The sequence below is a fragment of the Podarcis liolepis genome (assembly GCF_965112155.1).
Source record: "Podarcis liolepis genome assembly, chromosome: 4".
Classification (NCBI taxonomy): Eukaryota; Metazoa; Chordata; class Lepidosauria; order Squamata; family Lacertidae; genus Podarcis; species Podarcis liolepis.
In genome coordinates, this window is record NC_139558.1 from 43,887,167 (window position 1) to 43,905,444 (window position 18,278).

General features: G+C 41.6%; 1 protein-coding gene and 1 long non-coding RNA gene across 8 annotated transcripts in view; one reads left to right on the top strand and one right to left on the bottom strand.

The window, feature by feature from the left end:
* Positions 1-5,261: 5,261 nt before the first annotated feature.
* Positions 5,262-14,951, bottom strand: LOC310706440. The gene is made up of 4 exons (XR_014525883.1): positions 12,380-14,951; positions 12,044-12,278; positions 11,119-11,181; positions 5,262-5,848 (listed from the first exon to the last, which is right to left on the bottom strand). It is a non-coding gene; the product is annotated as an uncharacterized lncRNA (long non-coding RNA).
* The window catches only part of LOC310706438 (organic solute transporter subunit alpha-like), a 29,247-nt gene continuing 25,013 nt past the window's right edge, over positions 14,045-18,278 (top strand). For all 7 annotated transcript variants that reach the window (XR_014525880.1, XM_083502169.1, XM_083502165.1 and 4 more), the window contains exons 1-2: positions 14,045-14,159; positions 17,503-17,654. Coding sequence is in view for 6 of the 7 variants with exons in the window: in XM_083502169.1 (XP_083358295.1) it covers positions 14,078-14,159; positions 17,503-17,654 (234 nt within the window). In the remaining variant the exon portion in view is untranslated. The remainder of the gene's footprint in view (positions 14,160-17,502; positions 17,655-18,278) is intronic.

Consider the following 18,278-nt stretch of genomic DNA (forward strand, 5'->3'; position numbering starts at 1 on the left):
GGAAAAATTGTGGAGAGTGAATATAAAATTTACAGCATGTGTATTGCTAAGGGAAAATATGTTAAAAATGTTATATAGGTGGTATATAACACCCGTTAAACTAGCCAAGATGTATAAAACAGACAACAAATGTTGGAAATGTAGACAAAAAGAAGGGACGTTCTATCACCAATGGTGGGATTGTGGGAAGGTTAAAAGCTTCTGGGACGAAGTTTATAATGAAATCAAAAAGATATTAAGCTACACATTTGTAAAGAAACCCGAAGCTTTTCTATTAGGTATGGTGGGAAAAGACATCAAAAGAAAGGATTGTAAAATCTTCCAATATGCGGTAACGGCAGCTAGAATCGTGGTGGCGCAGAAGTGGAAGCAGGAAGAAGGCCCAACGATAACAGAGTGGAGATTAAAATTGACGGAATATGCGGAGTTAGATAAATTAACAGGGAAAATTAGATATATGAAGGATCAAAAATTTATAGATGACTGGGGAAAATTTGCGGACTATCTGGAGAACAAATGTTTAGTAAACACAACGCTAGTAGGATTTAAAGAGGCACTGTAAAACACTAAGAAGTATTGCTTATTGAAAACAATGTTTGAAAGATGGTATTAATGGCAGTATGAAAGACTGGATTGCGCTATAAAGAAATAAATACGAATGAATGTCAAGGACGTTGAAGGAAGTCCAAAAGTATGAGATGTATGAAACACGGATTTAATGTATATATATGGAAATATTAATAAAACTTTTTAAAATGCAAAAAAAAAAAAAAGATCTTCAAGTGCATTGCACTGGGCTATATAATGCAGTGTTGAATGTTGCAGAATATGAGTAATCAAGAAAACGTAAAAGATAACTGTCCAGCTCATCTGTACAGCAGGTTTCATCATTGTGGACTGAAGCCTTCGCCAATAGGTGGCAATAAAGGATAAAAACTGAAGTAACATCTCCCCCACACCACTCTTAAAAAGAAGTTTTCCAACTAATCCTAGATAAAAACATGAGACCCAGACAATATAATCTCTGTACTATAGGGGTGGGGTGGGGTGGGGCTGCTATTCATCACTTGTTTTTGTTTGGAAAAGCAGATATTGTCACAATGCTATTTAAAGAACTTTCTACTTCATAACATTTTCACATGTCTCTGAGCACAATGCAGTGTGTATCAGCAGAGAAATGCGCACCAAGGGCCCTTTGCTCTTGTGCCAGCTTCCTTTTATTTATTTAGTTTTAAGTCACTGTGGACATTTTAGCACGCCCCTATCAAAAGCTTCCCATTTCAGCTGCTGTTTGTGTGAAGAAGACTCATTTGGCCTTCCCTGACGCCATTTACAGTGGTACCTTGGGTTAAGTACTTAATTCGTTCTGGAGGTCCGTTCTTAACCTGAAACTGTTCTTAACCTGAAGCACCACTTTAGCTAATGGGGCCTCCTGCTGCCGCCGCGCCGCCGGAGCCCGATTTCTGTTCTCATCCTGAAGCAAAGTTCTTAACCTGAAGCACTATTTCTGGGTTAGCGGAGTCTGTAACCTGAAGCGTATGTAACCCGAGGTACCACTGTATTTTAAACATGCTCCCAAATAACTGTTAGGACAACGGCATTTTATCATATAAAACCTAGGAGAGATTTCCATTTAACGATAGGGCATGCAGCAGAACCCTGTAGAAATAAATCCCATTGACTTAAATGGGCCTTGCTGTAGGTAGGGTGGCCTGGCGAGCATGTTCTTCAGTGAAGGAATCTTCTGTTTGTAGGCCTGTCAGTCCAAGGTCTAGTTTAAAGCTAAAGAACCGTAAGAAGGGAGAAAAAGAGGGGCGCTGAAGTTGCCCATCGACATCACCACAGACTGAGGAGGCACCCCCACGATGGTGAGATGCACTGGGTTTCTTTTTAATGAGCAAGTGTGGCGTAATGGTTAGAGTGTGGACCTGTGGGAGCCATGTCAGAGGCTCGCGATGGGTAATGAGGGAAACACAACCACATGCCTTGCAATACAGTGGTACCCCGGGTTAAGAACTTAATTCATTCTGGAGGTTTGTTCTTAACTTGACACTTTTCATAACCTGAGGTACCACTTTAGCTAATGGGGCCTCCCGCTGCCGCTGCCCGATTTCTGTTCTCATCTGGAAGCAAAGTTCTTAACCCGAGGTACTATTTCTGGGTTAGTGGAGTCTGTAACCTGAAGCGTCTGTAACCCGAGGTACCACTGTAACAAATAGCCAGAAAGATGGCAGTCTCACATTAAATAGCTCCTAGGTGATCCTTACTCTGCTGAACTTTGACTATTTTCAGGAGTGTGGCAGTATTTAAAAATGTAATTACCATACTTTTCCGTGTATGAGACACCCCCATGTAGAAGACGCCCCCTATTTTGGGGGACTCAAATTTAAGAAAATGGGGGAAGATGGCTCAGAGTTGTTGAGCTTTGGGGGGGGGGTTAGCTTTTGGGGGGGATTGCCGAAAACCGCTCATCTGCACGTGTCAAAAAAACCATCTCACGTCTGTCCCCTTGCCGGCAGAAGCTGTCAATCGCCAGCCCAATTACCACAGCATCAGCCAATCAACACCAGCCATTGACGCAGACCTAGTCTTAAACCTAGTCTTATACATGGAAAAGTACGGTATCTTACTTGAGTCAGAAAATGTGGTCTGATGTGGCCTGTGAATTATTGTGCCCAGTTTTTGGTGGGGAAGTACAGATTTGAAAACTGGTGCAAAAAATAGCCAGCTCTTTTTTTTTAAAAGCATATATTAATCTTCCATGGCTACAGATAAAATTTGGGCATGGTCTAAAGAGATCTGAGCAGAGCTGGGCACGATATCAAAGATAGAAGAAGTGGGGATTTGTTGACCATTCTGCATGATAATCTAACGACAGTAACCATACCCCTTTGTTCCCTCTACTAAGTATTTGTTGCTACTCAAATATCTGATATAAATTCCAGTTTTGTTTAAAGCCTGCATTCTATTAGCACATTAAATTGATCAAACCACATATAATCAAATATTTAATATGCATAATTGATTCTGAACACTTATTTTTTAGCATTAATTAAATAAAATAGACGTGCAAATTGGATTTAAAGAATAGTTTTGTCTATGCCTATCCTGTGCCTTTCATGGCCAGTTATATGTTAATTTTCCTGACCCTGTTCATAGGATTCAGGCACATTACCCGTGTGCCTAAAAAAATTATTGGATGCCTGACTTTCAGCTCATTCCAGATGCGCATGAAGTAGACTGTGCTGCCTGGCACAAGCATGGTAGTTAGCAAGGTGTCTGTGCTGTTTAGCAATCATAAAGGCCACAGTTGTACACACTCTCTCTCTCTCTCTCTCTCTCTCTATATATATATATATAGAGAGAGAGAGGTAGTTCCTGTAATATATATAACTACTGAAATATATCCAGGCTGGATACCAAAGCAAAATCTCAAGCTTGAGGTGACAGACACTGTTTTTCTTAAGGGCTAAAAGTTCTGCAGTGGAGCTCATTCCAACAAATGTGGCTGACGTGTAGGAAGCTAGCTAAATTTTGGGATGAATGTTTAATGATATCCACAAAATTGCTGGACAAAAGGTGGCTAAATTCCCAGAATTGGCTTTGTTAAATCTTTTCGGTGGGGAAAATGCAGGCATGCGCTTTAAACCACCGACTATTTTTCGCAGCAAAATATCGTTGTAACTAGGCACCAGAAATATATGTGGAAGGAGCCTCTTTGACGAATTGGTATAATAAGGTCTGGAAATTGGCACTTGTTGAGAAACTCACCAATAAGTGCAGAATGGTACAAGGTATAAACGAAATGAATCCGTTACGGCAGAGTAGCATAGCTTCATTATGCATACAGTGAAGAACGGCTGTAAAAGACTTCATACTTCATATAAGCATTTCTGATTGCTTTGGCAGCTAGCAGCAAAAATTCTGATGTGCTTGCACTGACTGCCTCTCCAAGAAGACAATGTTTCCTTGCGCACCCTACTACAGTCATACCTCATGTTACGTTTGCTTCAGGTTGTGCATTTTCAGGTTGCATCCCACGGCGACCTGGAAGTACCGGAAAGGGTTACTTCTGGGTTTCGCCACTCGCGCATGCTCAGACGCACAAAATGACATCACACGCATGCGCAGAAGCGGCAAATTGCGACCCGCGCATGCGCAAACATGCAGACGCAGGTTGCATTCCTTTCAGGTTGCGAACAGGGCTCTGGAACACATCCCGTTCGCAACCAGAGGTACCACTGTACTGTAAGACTTTTTCTTAAAACATAAACTGCCTTGTGCCCCCATCCTATATTTCCTGGCCTCCTGAATGGGAAATAGCAGGAGTGCCAACAAGTCTTTTAACACTAGCTAGGCCAGACCTCAAGCAAATAAATGGCACAAACTGATACTATTTTACGTGCCAAGAAAAGGGGAGAGGTGAGAGAGACTGGAGGCAATCCACTGAAAGGGAAAACATGGGGTGGGGGTGGGGAAGTGCTGACCAATGATCAGGTCTCCTGGCCCTGAGAGTTAACTAGCCCAGAGCTACAATGGAATTAACAGTACAGGCAAATGAGTTCATCTTTGACTAATGGTATTATAGTCAAGAATAAAGGAACAACTAATTATTCATCGCTTAATTGCCCACTCCCATCTACCTTTTTCTTGAGCGTTAACAAACTGGTCTGGAGCCAACTGTAGCATCAGCTAGTAATAGTTTTAAGCACCATTAGGCCACCGTCATGGCAATTTAAATTGTCACTTTCTATTAAAAGGTCTAAACTCCAACGGGTTTCGGCGGAAAATGTGCTGTTCTGCCAGCGCTATTAAACAAAGACACCCTCTTCGTGCAATGTCAGTGGAACACATTTTAAATGAGGGTTCAGCTGCACCACACTAATTTAAACTACAGTATTGCTTTCTGCCAAAGAATAGAACCCTGATTTGGGCAAACACCCCCCCTTAAGCTCAGTGACAGTTTCCGTGATTACTCTTCACACATTTAAACCCGATTGTGTGTGTGTGTGTGTGTGTGTGTGTTTGAATGTGCTACAGCATCTCTAGGACTTTCGCCGTAAAAGAGAATTGCATTTTAAAAGAAACATTTCTTTAAATAATCTTGTGATTATGGTCTGTATTTAATGATCTTTTATTAACGGTAGAGTGTATCTGTGTGTATACAAACGCATGCATACACGCACACACACACAATATGTTTGACAAATTAAGGGGAGGACAAGGACAAAAAGCTACAAAAGGGAGAGACACTGAGAGTTTGGGTGTGGCAGGACCAACTGAAAGAGGTGACTAAACCAAAGGCTTTGTTTGCACTACAAATTGAAAAGCAGGGCAACTTTTTGGGCTTTTCCACAGGGACCAGGGAGAATCAGTCCTGTGAAGATGGTGAGGGGCTCACCAACAGAGCATCCTTGGGATCCTGTGAATTTAAAACCATTAGCCTGAGCTGGAGGTTCAAGATGCAAGCACGATAAGATGACTGAGAGCTTAATTAATGGCTTTGATATGAAGGTGGCGTACCTTGCCACGCGGAGTCGGCTTACGTTTCCAGAGAAGGCACCATAGCTCAGTAGTAGAGCACCTACATTTTGCATGCAGAAGCCCCCAGGTTCGATCCATGACATCTCCAGGTAGAAGGACCAAAAAGGAAGTGATGGGAAGGCTTTTTGCCCAAGACTCTGGGGAGAACCACTGCGGGTAGCCAAACAATACTGGAGTAGAAGGGCAAATCACTTCATCTCGATTAAGGCTGCTTCCTGTGTCCATTGCTGCTGGTTGGTCGTGTCCAGGGTGATGTCCAGTGGATGGCACACCTGGGAATACTGCAGCTATTTCCAAGTATATACTGTAGTGAGAAAGAGAGTGACCCCCCATTTTAGGTTAATTAAGCTGTGTCCCCTCTTCTGTTTACTCTTCATCCAGTGCACTCCCACAACTGGTTTGGGAAGCGGAGTACATATGACATTAGTCCCAATCCATATCTATTGATGCTGCATTTTTTATGTGTCTCCCCCCCCCCAAAAAAACCAGCTTTGATCCAAATTGAGAAAAAGACAACCTACCCCGGCAATGTGTACACAGCATTAATTGTCCACCGCTTCCCCATTCACAAAGACATTCTGCATTGCGTCCTGAACGCCTTCCTCTGAATTCCCTCTGTCATAGTCAGAGGAAGCCATTACAGATATTTTTATGCATTTAAAGTGTGAACATTTTAACATCTTAAATGACATTGCAATAGTAATGTTGCACATGACAATAAAAAATAACATGTTTTATGAGCCTGGTTTATCTACCTCACTCCTCCTGGACAAAAGAGTGTGCAAAACATAGACATTTCTCTGAGCGACAAGGAATCAGAGAGAATAACGCAATTACAATCTTTGGTATTGGTGGCCTAATTTAGACACTGAAGAATATTTGAGCAGTAGTAATGGCTGGTATTTTATTTCAATGGCCTTTGAAGCTTGTTCCAGTATATCAGAGAGTCCCTTATGTCATGTGCAATACGTTTTCACTGAAGTGTATTAGACTTGTTAGAAGTAAATGAGTCATAACATTTCAGCTCCCTCTGTTATGTTCTCGGCTGTTGCAGTTATTGCTCTGAAGGACACTGAGACAGTCATCTTGAGATAAATATCTCTGTGATGGCTATAGATACAATTTTTATGTCTCCACAATTACATTTCTAACTTCAAAGCACTCCACATTTTACCACTTTACAGCCATGAAAAAAACCCACGTCAGAAATCGATTCACATCTGACCCTCACGAGAATAATATGCAAGGGAGGGGGATCGAAAGTCATTTTCTTGACAGAATTAGGAACACTTTCTGCTTCCAATTTTTTTTACAAGGGAGAAAAGAAGATACCTGCACTTATCAGATAGCATGTGAATTCAGTGGTAATCGGGGAACAAGTAAGCAGGAGAAGGACAACATTATGACTGAGAGGGTACAGATAAAGCAAAGAGGTTATTATAGGTGCCACTGGAAAGAAAAGGCAATGGAAGACAGACAGAACAGGGCTTTCATCCCAGACACATTATGGGAGAGGGAACAAGGCACATATACACAAGCAGAAACCAAGGGTCATTGGGAATCTGCAAGGTGTTTAAATCAATGGGATATTTGCATTCACAACAGTGTTTTATGGCCATGATAACAGCATGGAGCAAGTCACCCTAAGGGGCAAAATGATCAGGCAACAAAGCCATTTGTTTATCTGCTCATTCAGTTGCTAAACTGCCCTTTAGCACAGAGATCCCACTGACATTTTTGGGATTTCAAATGTTCTGGCACTCTGGCAGAGTAAAAGGCACTCATCTCTGCCACAGAGTCAACCTCCACTGGCATCTCTGTTGTTTTCTGGCTTGCCTGAGGAGTCTACTGTAGCAAGCCACTCCAGAAGTAAGGCCAAGACAGAATGGCAATGGCAAGTGGCCTCCTTTTTGCATGGCCAAATGTCTAAATGAAGCCAACTAGATGGTCCAAAGCAAACACACAGTACCAAAGGTGGGGGTGGGCTTTAATTTTTGTGGTTTGTGGCGAAACGTCTCTAGAATCTGTCCAGGAGAATAAAGTTGGAAGATTCAGGACAGACAAAAGGAACTACTTCTTCATGCAAAACGTAAAGGAAAAGGACCCCTGGATGTTTAAGTCCAGTTGAATTTGACTATGGGGTGCAGATTTCATCTCCATTTTCAGGACAAGGGAGCCGGCATTTGTCCACAGACAGCTTTTGTGGGTCATGTGGCCAGCATGGCTAAACTGCTTCTGGTGCAACAGGACACCGTGACAAGTGCCAGAGAGCAGAGAAACATCATTTACCTTCCCGCTGCAGCAGTACCTATTTATATACTCATGCTGGCATGCTTTCAGACTGCTAGGTTGGCAGGAGCTGGGACAAAGCAATGAGGGCTCACTGCCAACTTTATGATCAGAAAGCCCAAGAGGATTGGTGGTTTAGACCACAGCGCCACCTGCTTCATGCAGCCCATAGTTAAACTATGGAACTTGCTCCCACAGCGGCAGTGATGACCATTAACCTGGATGGCTCACTCATGGAGGATAAACTATCAACAGCTACTAGCCATTATGGCTATGTTTTGCCTCCACGATTGGAGCCAGTAAATGCTTATGAATACCACTTGCTGGAAACCATAGGGCAGGGTAGAATGCTCTTGTGTTCAGGTTCTGTTTGCAGGTTTCTTACAGACATCTGGTTGGCCACTATGAGAACAGCATGCTAGACTAGATGGGCCATTGGCCTGATCCAGCAGGCTCTTCTTACCAGTATGTTCATTTTTTGTTGACATATGGTCCAATTGGACACTTCCTAAAATATACTATTTGTTATACGAAGAATTGTGACTCTAATATTCTGCATTTGCCTTCTTTGTTTATTCTCATATTAATGAAATATATCTGTTTCTTTATGGGTTGTTTGGAATGCTTAACAGTTCAGAAGATGGCTATAAACATTTTATAAGATGTCCTAAATTGATAGCTTTTAAAATCATTCCCATGCAACAATGTCTTGTTTGAAAAGTTTTGGGGACCTTTGATTACCAATTGCAGATGTAGGGAACCTGTGGGTGCTGCTGAACTGACTGCATCTCCCATGAGCCCTGGCGAGCCTGGCCAATGTCCAGGGATGATGGGAGCTGTAGTTCAACATCTGGAAGTCCGTAGGCTATGCACACCTAACCTATTAGTTTCATACTTCTTTCCCTTCCATTATTGCTGAAGAACAATTGCTTGCAACTCTGTGCATGACAGTTTTTCAGTCTTCCCATTCCAATTGCATGGTGTGATCTGCCAAAACAGCACATGACAATTTCCAGCAGGTAATAAAATTTGAAAATTCCCTTCACATGTATAGAAATGCTATGCATGTGCTCACATGCCTTTGTGTATCTTGTAGCAGGCACGGGCCTCATGCTCAAAGTCTTATTTGCCTCCAGTTTGAGGGGCCAAGTTCCATGCTTAAAGCATTTCTACATAATATTTTCGACAATGAGCATTTCAAGAAGATGAAATATTTTGAACGGCAACAAACAGAATAGCTGCATGTAGAAGAAAACAGCTGCTTTGACATACAATGGAATCGCAAAGGCTGATATGAAGGTCAATGCTTTTTCCAATTCAAATGATTTTCCATTACTTACTTTGTGGATTTCCACCCAGTTTACTTAATGCATCACTTTGGAGGGGCCTTGTACATTAACGCTGCTGGCAGCATAATGGCAGTGTTCTAAGATTTACATTAGGATAAGGTAGAACTTATGCATTTGAAACCACTGCTATTAAGAGTCCTATTACAGGGTTGTATGCATAACCAGACACATAAGAAATGCACAACTACAGATGTTGTATTTTGTGCAGTAAAAAAAAATACATGTGAAGTTGCTTATCGGGTATTAATTTTTTTATTTCTTGGTCCTGGAACTCCTATATTAATTCTCATTATTTCATGCTAAAATACAGACGTCTCCTGTGGAATCCAGATTCCTAGGGTTTGATATGTTGATTAAAAACATTCCTTTTGACATTAATGCATACCCTTTAAAATGAGTTAAGGGACTGAATATCAGATAGGCATTTGTGGCAATTTCCAGATAGAAGGGGGAAATACATTATCCAGTAGGTAAAAATTAGGAACCAAAGGGTGGTATTCACCAAAGTTTTACTCAGAATAAACCCACTGAAATAATGAACATGACTAAGTCGGCCCATAAATTTCACTAAGTCTGCTGTGAGTAATACTTGGTTGACTACCATCCAAATAATGTCAAAACAGAGTTCCAATCAGCTGAGGAATCAGTCTCTTTGCTACTGTGTAAACAATACTTCCCTCATTTTGACTAATTCAGTTTGAATAAAAGCATTTGGAAAATTCAGTCCTCCAGCTGCCTACCTGATGATGCCACCATAATTATCCATCACTACTTCTTGGAGTGATGGAACTGTGATTCGCCTCTTCAAAGGCCCTTTAAGCAGCCAAAATATTCTCTCCATGGCATATATTTCCCAGCCTGGAGTGTGTGCCTTCTCCAAGGCTGTCTCTGCTCTGATTAGAGCTGACCCAAAATTTGTCACAAGTCATTTCCTAAAGAACATTTTGGATATTTACTTTTTCTTACTTCTCCCAACCCCAAGAAGGGCACCAATATTCTGACTGGCATTTTCTCCTCCACAATGCCCCAGAATAATGCTAGGCCCATGGCATTGTGGGGAATACAAAATGGTGGCCAGGCTGCCAATATAGCTGCTACTACCATTTGTGGCAGCATTGAAAGAATAACAAAATAAAATCTTAGGAAGAGCAAAAGAAACTGTGCTATTGTCACTGCTAATGGTGAATGCCACCCCTGAGGAACTATTGGAGAATTTCTTCTTCCCCCTGAAGAAACAGGGTGAAATGGGACCCACAATTTCTCTGCCTGCAAACGTCAAGAGGCCATTTCCATACGGGTCTACCTCAATGACTTCCTTTCTCTATATTAACCTACCGGAGATCATCTTCTGAGGTCCTTCTTTGTGAGCCTCTTCCTGGAGACCTGGAGGGTGGCAACACAAGAATGGGCCTTCTCTGCAGTGGCTTCTCATTTGTGCAATGCTCTGGCCAGGGAGGTTTCATTATACAGTGGTACCTCAGGTTACATACACTTCAGGTTACAGACTCCGCTAACCCAGAAATAGTACCTCAGGTTAAGAACTTTGCTTCAGGATGAGAACAGAAATCGTGCTCTGGTGGCGCGGCAGCAGCAGGAGGCCCCATTAGCTAAAGTGGTGCTTCAGGTTAAGTACAGTTTCAGGTTAAGAACGGACCTCTGGGACGAATTAAGTACTTAACCCGAGGTACCACTGTATACCTTTAGGAACCAGGCAAAAAAGTTCCTCTTTAACCAGGCCTTTGGCTGATTGACATCCAATGCGCTTTTAAAATGTGTTGGGGAAGGGGGGATTACTGGTTTTTTTTCTTGTTTTTATTTTTATTATGTATTTTGTGTTAGTATATTGTGTTTTTATGTTTTGAACCGCCATGAGACCTGCAGATAGAGGGTGGTATACAAATTTAATAATGAGGATGAGGATGATAATAATACTAACCTTCAAGTCTCTCTCCTTCCGCATTCCATGTCTGTTCCCCACTCTCACTCTTAGCTGATTTGTCTTTAGGGTGGTCAAGAAAGAGGACAAAGGAGGACAAATTTTAAAATGATTACTATAGATATGTAGAAATAATTACCATAATTTAAATCAGGGGCAGGGAACTTTTTTTTAGCATGAGGACCATATCCCCTTCCAGGGGCCACATACCAGCAGTGGGAAAAGCCACTGGCAAAACTTAGTGCAGCAATGGATGTGCATCTTTGTACAAAAAGCTTCATTCCAGCCAGGCAAAAATCTCCATCCCCTCCTCACCCAGGCAAATGAGATACACTAGAACAATTCAAATTTACATCCCTCCAGAAGCACTCAAGGAAGGCACGGAGCAAAATCAAACCCAATCTGACATCTCCCGATTAACTTATTTCAGGATTCCCTTAAATCTAACAATAACTCTGATCTAATCTGGGTGCAAAACAGACAACATAAAAAGATACATGTTACAAACTCAGATTCTCCAATTCCACAAGGACATAGACGTACTTCATAAGAGGCACCCGGAAATCTTCGATGCAGAAAGAAAAATATTGAACTTATCTAAAGTTTGAGATGTTATCAAGGTTTACTATTTAGAGACTGTACTTTGCTACATCAGATATGAGGACCATATAAATACCTAATGCTGCTAAGCACCTAAACCCAATCAGGAAAGGCTGCATAGTTGAAAAGGTCAATCACCACACACCAGAATAGCTTATCTGCTAACAGGTGGGTGGGTGGGTGTTTCTTTCTGTGTATTTTTCTGTATATATAGCAACTAAAGAACACATCTCAAGTCCCTTTGATTCTAGAAGGAATTTTTTAAACGCATGCTTAATTATTTCATAGATCTAAATGAATTCTAATGCAGAAATCTTATACTCACCTGATTGGAAGTCCCATTGAACACAATGGAGCATGCTTCAGAATGTTTAACAGGGCAATTCTATGCTGGCTCCTCAAAGTAAGTCACATTGGGTCCAATGGGACATACTCCGAGCCAGGTTTGTGTGTATACCATTGCAGCCTTATTTAGGCTTATCTGCCTCCTGTATTTACATGTATTTATTTATTTTGTTCTTTATCTCATAAAAAATGAACTCCACTTGAGTGTAGAAAACCTGAAAGGGTTTAACAAAAGATAAAACAGTAAGAACAAGAAAAATTCACAACCCTACTTTAAACATACAAAAGTTAAAATACTAAAAGAGATTCAAATTACCTCGACTTTCTAAGTAATATTCTAAGCATAGATGAAATTTGATGCTGGGTGCTAGCTGAAATGAATCATCTTATTCAGGCCTATGTGATCATGCATTGAAGTGGACCGTTTCTCTGTTATTGCTCTTCTATACAGAAATTTCACCATTAATGCCTTCTTTTTTATGTTTAGGTTTTACATGATAAGGCCATGATTCTCATGGAACATCTTATGCTCAGGTATGCCTGTCATGGATGAAGGGTGCGTACACACACAAACACTTATAAATCAAGGTTTTCCCCTTCATAATACAGGCAGCAACTGTTTTAGGCATGTCCAATATGTGTGCGATTGCATACGTGCACATTGTGCTGAACCCGGAAGTGACCTAAAAACATCACAGAAAGAGGCGGAGGGGGGCAGGGCAGGGTCGGAATGGGGTGTTTGCAGGTTTTTTCAATGGTTTTTCAAATATATGTGATTTCACATGTGGTGCCTTGGAATGTATGTAACCCCCTCCCTCATGTAAATTGGAAGTTGCCTGTGCTCACATGCAGTGGCTGCGAAGAGGTAGGGTGGCTTGTAGGCAAACATTTTGATTTGGCAAGTGGCCCTATTATGAATAGCTTGCTGTAGCAGGAAAGCTTCTCCACAAATAAACAGGCTGCCTTGCACATCAGCCAAATCAGTTTATCCATTTCCTTTAGCAAGAATTTGAACATTAAATCTATAGTGGCTAAAACAGTGCTTTTCAAACTGTGTTCTGGGGAAACCAGTGTGGTTCCTTATTGTCAGTTTCTCAGTGAAAAGAGCTATAACGGTGAGCAACTTTCTCGAAAAGGCGACTTATCTGACATTAGCCATTTCTCCCCTGGCACTGCATAGTTGTAGAAATGTTTAGGTGCATTCCAGTATGAATGGAATATGGAACATATTCTAAGATTAGGGTCCTCTGCAAAGCATTGGGATTATATTGTAGATGCGCAGGGATCCTATGGCAGACGTGCAGATGGGTTTATGTGAAAAAGTGGGTTTCCTGGCCCGAGATTATCAGAAAACCACGTAATACACCTTTGATTTATTGCTCAGTCTTTCCCACTGACAACAACTAATACTGAAATAGTATCACTTGCAAAAAAACAACAACCGAGCAACACCCTTCTGCATGGTACAGTATATTGTTCAATTGTTAAGGCTCAGCAAAAGGAAACGTTCAAAGCACAATGTCATCTTTTATACAGAACCATTTCACATGTTACTGTGTAGCATGAGAACAGGTTGCGGTTTACAACATTGCACCCTGCTGAGGGCAATGAAGCTGGTAACAGTTGGTGGAAAAGGTGTGGCATACCAAACATCCTGGCCAGAAGAGACAGCCCTTTCAGTCTCACATCGCCCTGTCTCTTTCTCTAGTTGACCTCTTAGGACCTGGCTGCTAGTGCCAGATCTCTGTGTTTCACCTGACTATTGTTTTGCCGCTTCTTATCTTGTGGAACTGTAGAAGGAAAGTAGCAGAGCATTTGGACAGTCAATGTTTCACTGATTTCAGACGTGCCTGTCACCTCAGCCAGCAGAGCTTGACTGGAAGAACAAAAGGGAACTAGCAGAAAGCTGATCTCAGTCTTCCTTACAGCTGCAGCACTCAGAGAAAGAAAAGAATCTGAACAGGGAGGGCTAGAGAGAAAAGAAGGGAAAGCGTCCCTGAAGAAAGTTCCTAAAATGGAAGAAGCGGGAAATAATGGGACATTGGATCCTGTCTGTTCTGCAAATGAACGTCCATACTCACAAGTAATATTAGAAAGTAAGTTTATTCACTGTTGAGAACAACGTAAGTCTTTGTGAATAAATCCTTTTTGGGTGTTTTTTTACCAGATTAATCAAACTGGTGTGTGTGTGTGTGTGTGTGTGTGTGTGTGTGTTAATGAGAAGCTTTTTCTTTCACTGTTGTTCTGGACTGACCTACTTTTTAAATGGCATTTGAAATGAGGAGGACACATTAATGTTCATCAGAAAGGCTTAAAGGCAAACTTAATCTAGTGTTGATGAATGCATAATGACTCTGAATGGCAAATACCATTCACCTGTAACTTTAAAATTAAAAAGAGTTTAAACCATAAAAACAGAAAGATGCTCCTTTTCAGCAGGGCTTGTGCAGGAAGAATTCCAAACATATATGATTGTTGTTGATAATTATGATAATATTATTTATTTTATAAAATGTATATACCGCTTGATTGTAAAAAAAACCACTCAAAGCAATTTACAAAATGATAAAACGATAAAATAAAATAAAAATTACAGCCATACTTTAAAACATAAAACAAAAGTTAAAATACTAAAACAGATTAAAATCACCTCAACTTTCTAAGCATCTGGGTAAGCTAGTTTAAGAAGAGTTTGGATTTGATATCCCGTTTTATCACCACCCGAAGGAGTCTCAAAGTGGCTCACAATCTCCTTTCCCTTCCTCCCCCACAACAAACACCCTGTGAGGTGAGTAGGGCTGAGAGACTTCAGAGAAGTGTGACTGGCCCAAGGTCACCCAGCAGCTGCATGTGGAGGAGCAGAGACGCGAACCCGGTTCCCCAGATTACGGGTTGGAGTAAGCTGTGAGCAAGGCATCTCAAGTCAGATAAAAGGTTAAAAGGTTTGCAATAAGTCTCAAGTCAGATAAAAGGCTCTTAACCATTACACCACACTGGCTCTCTAAACAGGAATATTTTTAGTAGGCACAAAAAAGAGTACAGTGAAGGTGCCTGATTGATTTCAATAGGCAAGGAGTTCCGGAGTGCAGGTGCTGCCATATAAAACAAATGCAGAATGGACAATATGTGTGATAACTCTATTTATTAGTCACTGTTCTCGTGGAAATGAGCAACTGACACAATACCCACTGATAAGAAAAGGGGAACTTTAGGTGTGTGGATCAAAACAGGCACTTCCCACAGTGCCTCTGCCTTTGCATTGTATGAGCAGTTCCACCTGCTAGAAATTAAGTGTCAAAGCTTTCCTGCTGTTCTCAAGTATGGGGTCATGTGGACACAGAGAATGGCAAGGGGAAGGGGAAGGGGAAGGGAAAGTTTAAACTTTCTTGAACTATGATATGACAGTAGTACAGGAATGAATGTGTAGCTGTGTATAGACACTAACGGCACAACTAGCCTCAGTGCAGGACACCTGCACTTAGACTTGCCCACATATTTATTTATTTTTTAATGAGCTGAACTTATTAGGTTCTGCAATGCTGTGAGCAACACTGGGGTGGTGTCTGGAAGGGCTGCATTTTCCCTGGAATCAGTCCCCATAGTTACAGCACTGGGTCTGTTTATCTGGAATCACAGTCACAGTTTACTGCCAATTAATCAGTGTCAAAGCATTCTTTTTTTTTTTAAAGGTCATTCACAAAGCAATCGTGTTAAAAAGATGTGGGATTGCCCTTTGGTTCTATAACCCATCTTGATGGGTGTTACTGACTAGGAAGAGATATCACAGATTAGGAGAGAGCCAATGGCTCATATTTTAGTGGTGGCAAAGTTCCAAACTGCAGCAAAATGGAAAAATATAAAGCCCCTAGCAATGAAGGAAGAAGGTATGATTCGATTGATGCAAAAGCTTGCCATGGATAAGAATTTGCATCAATGAATTTACAGATATCATAAGCAAATCCCAGATATAATTATGACTGTGTAGAACAATTGTTCCTGATTCTAGATGTAATTGACACAGCTAACTAGCAATACAAGAGAACTATGATTCTCTTTGATAGCAGTTTATTGCTTAAGGGGTGGGGTGGACAGTGTACATCTGTCTGTCTGTCTGTCTGTCTGTCTATCTATCTACTTGTTACTGAATTATTTTGCACATGCACCCAAACCTATTCCTGACTATACCAAATTTTATTCCTTTATTTTTTAAAAAATTACTAATTAATAATTATAGGCATTACTAAACTGTGTTTGTGATTTTAAGCACTTAAAAAACAAAAACAAATAGGTATAGTGCTTCATTAATGTGAACATTTTTGGCCAGAAAAGCTCAAGTAAAAGAAAGGGGGAGTGAATTCAGGCAGCCAATGTATCATGTGATAAATGTGGGGGAACTGCGCTTGTTTATTAAATGTGGGCCTAAGATGGCCGTGGCTGCTTTTGTAGTGCTCTGTCGTTGCTGTGCGATCCTACTCCTAGTTATGTACTCATTCTGTAGCTTTAGAGTGAAGACCTAAGTTCTACCTACCCCACAATGCATTGCTGCACTGCTGCAGTGTTTTGCCACTACCAATACTTCCTTGTTCTTCCTTTATGGAACTTGATTGTTTAGCCTCTTCCCACATTCTTGTATCAATACATACTGATAATGGAGTATGTAATATGGGTTTCCAAATCCTTTTCACCCTGTAACAGCAATGCCTCAACTGTTTTTCCCTTCCTTAGAGGTGGGGCTCTGAAAGTGGAAATGAGCCCTACCAGGAGAAAAAAATACATAATACAGCTGTACCTTGGAAGTCGGATGGAATCTGTTCTGGAACTATGTTCGACTTCCAAAGCATTCGGAAACCAAAGTGCAGCTTCTGATTGGTCGCAGGAGGCTCCTGCAGCCAATCAGAAGCCCCGGAAGCTCTGCCAGACTCTCGGGTTCCAAAGAATGTTTACAAACCAGAACGCTCACTTCCGGGTTTGCGGTGCTCAGGAGTCAAAACGTTCGACTACCAAGGCGTTCGGGATCCAAGATATGACTGTTCAGAAGTTTGGGTGCCAAACAAGCCCTTATCCCCAGTTTCAGCTAAGACCAGCTAGAAACATTCATCTCTCTCTCTCTCTCTCTCTCTCTCTCTCTCTCTCTCTCTCACACACACACACACAGCCACAGTCTCTCAGTTTCAAAATCCCAAACTATTTTATTCTGCTCAAGCTTAAGTCCCAGTGATGAAACTGACTGATCCAAGTAATTAACTGGCAATCGGTCTACTAAGGGTACAGTTAACTTGTAACCATACCAATATGGATTCTAAGGCCCTGGATTGTGAATTAAGGATATACTTACCTTATATTAAGCATGCTTGCTTGCTTTTACTAGGCTGAAGTATTCCATTTCTTTATGTGCTGCAGCTTGTTGTTTAAATTTGCCACAACTCTTTATCCTTTCAGGCCTTGATTTGACAGGAATATTGCTCTTTGCTATCCTGACTTTAATGACACTGACTGCTGACCTGGTATTTGTGGAGGAAGTCTTCTATATTTACCGCAAAATCCCACCCTCCAAAAGATCCATTTTTATTTGGATAAATGCAGCTGCTCCGGTAAGTTGAATAAATAAATTATGGTAGTTGGGTTGGGGCAACTGGCTAAAATGTTTTAAAATGTTTTAGAGTTCTAATTTTGGTTCCTCTGTTTTGTTTTTGTTGGGTTGGTGTGGGTTATATGTTTATATGTCGTCAGGTCGGTGGTTCGAATCCCTGCGGTGGGGTGCGCTCCCATTGCTCAGTCCCAGCGCCTGCCAACCTAGCAGTTCAAAAGCATCCCCAGGTGCAAGTAGATAAATAGGGACTGCTTACTAGCGGGAAGGTAAACGACGTTTCCGTGTGCTGCGCTGGCTCACCAGATGCAGCTTGTCACGCTGGCCACGTGACCCGGAAGTGTCTTCAGACAGCGCTGGCCCCCAGCCTCTTAAGCGAGATGGGCGTGCAACCCCAGAGTCGGACATGACTGGCCCGTACGGGCAGGGGTACCTTTACCTTTACCTAAGCATGGAAAACCCTCTTAGTACTCACGTAAGGGCATCCAGAGATGACCCTATTACTGGGTCTCTGGCAATGCCTTCCTTTTAGGGACAGGCAGCAGCATACATTATTTGCATGCAGAAATTCTCAGGTCCAATCCCTGGCATCTTCAGCTAAAACTGGAGTGGGGAACCATCAGACCTA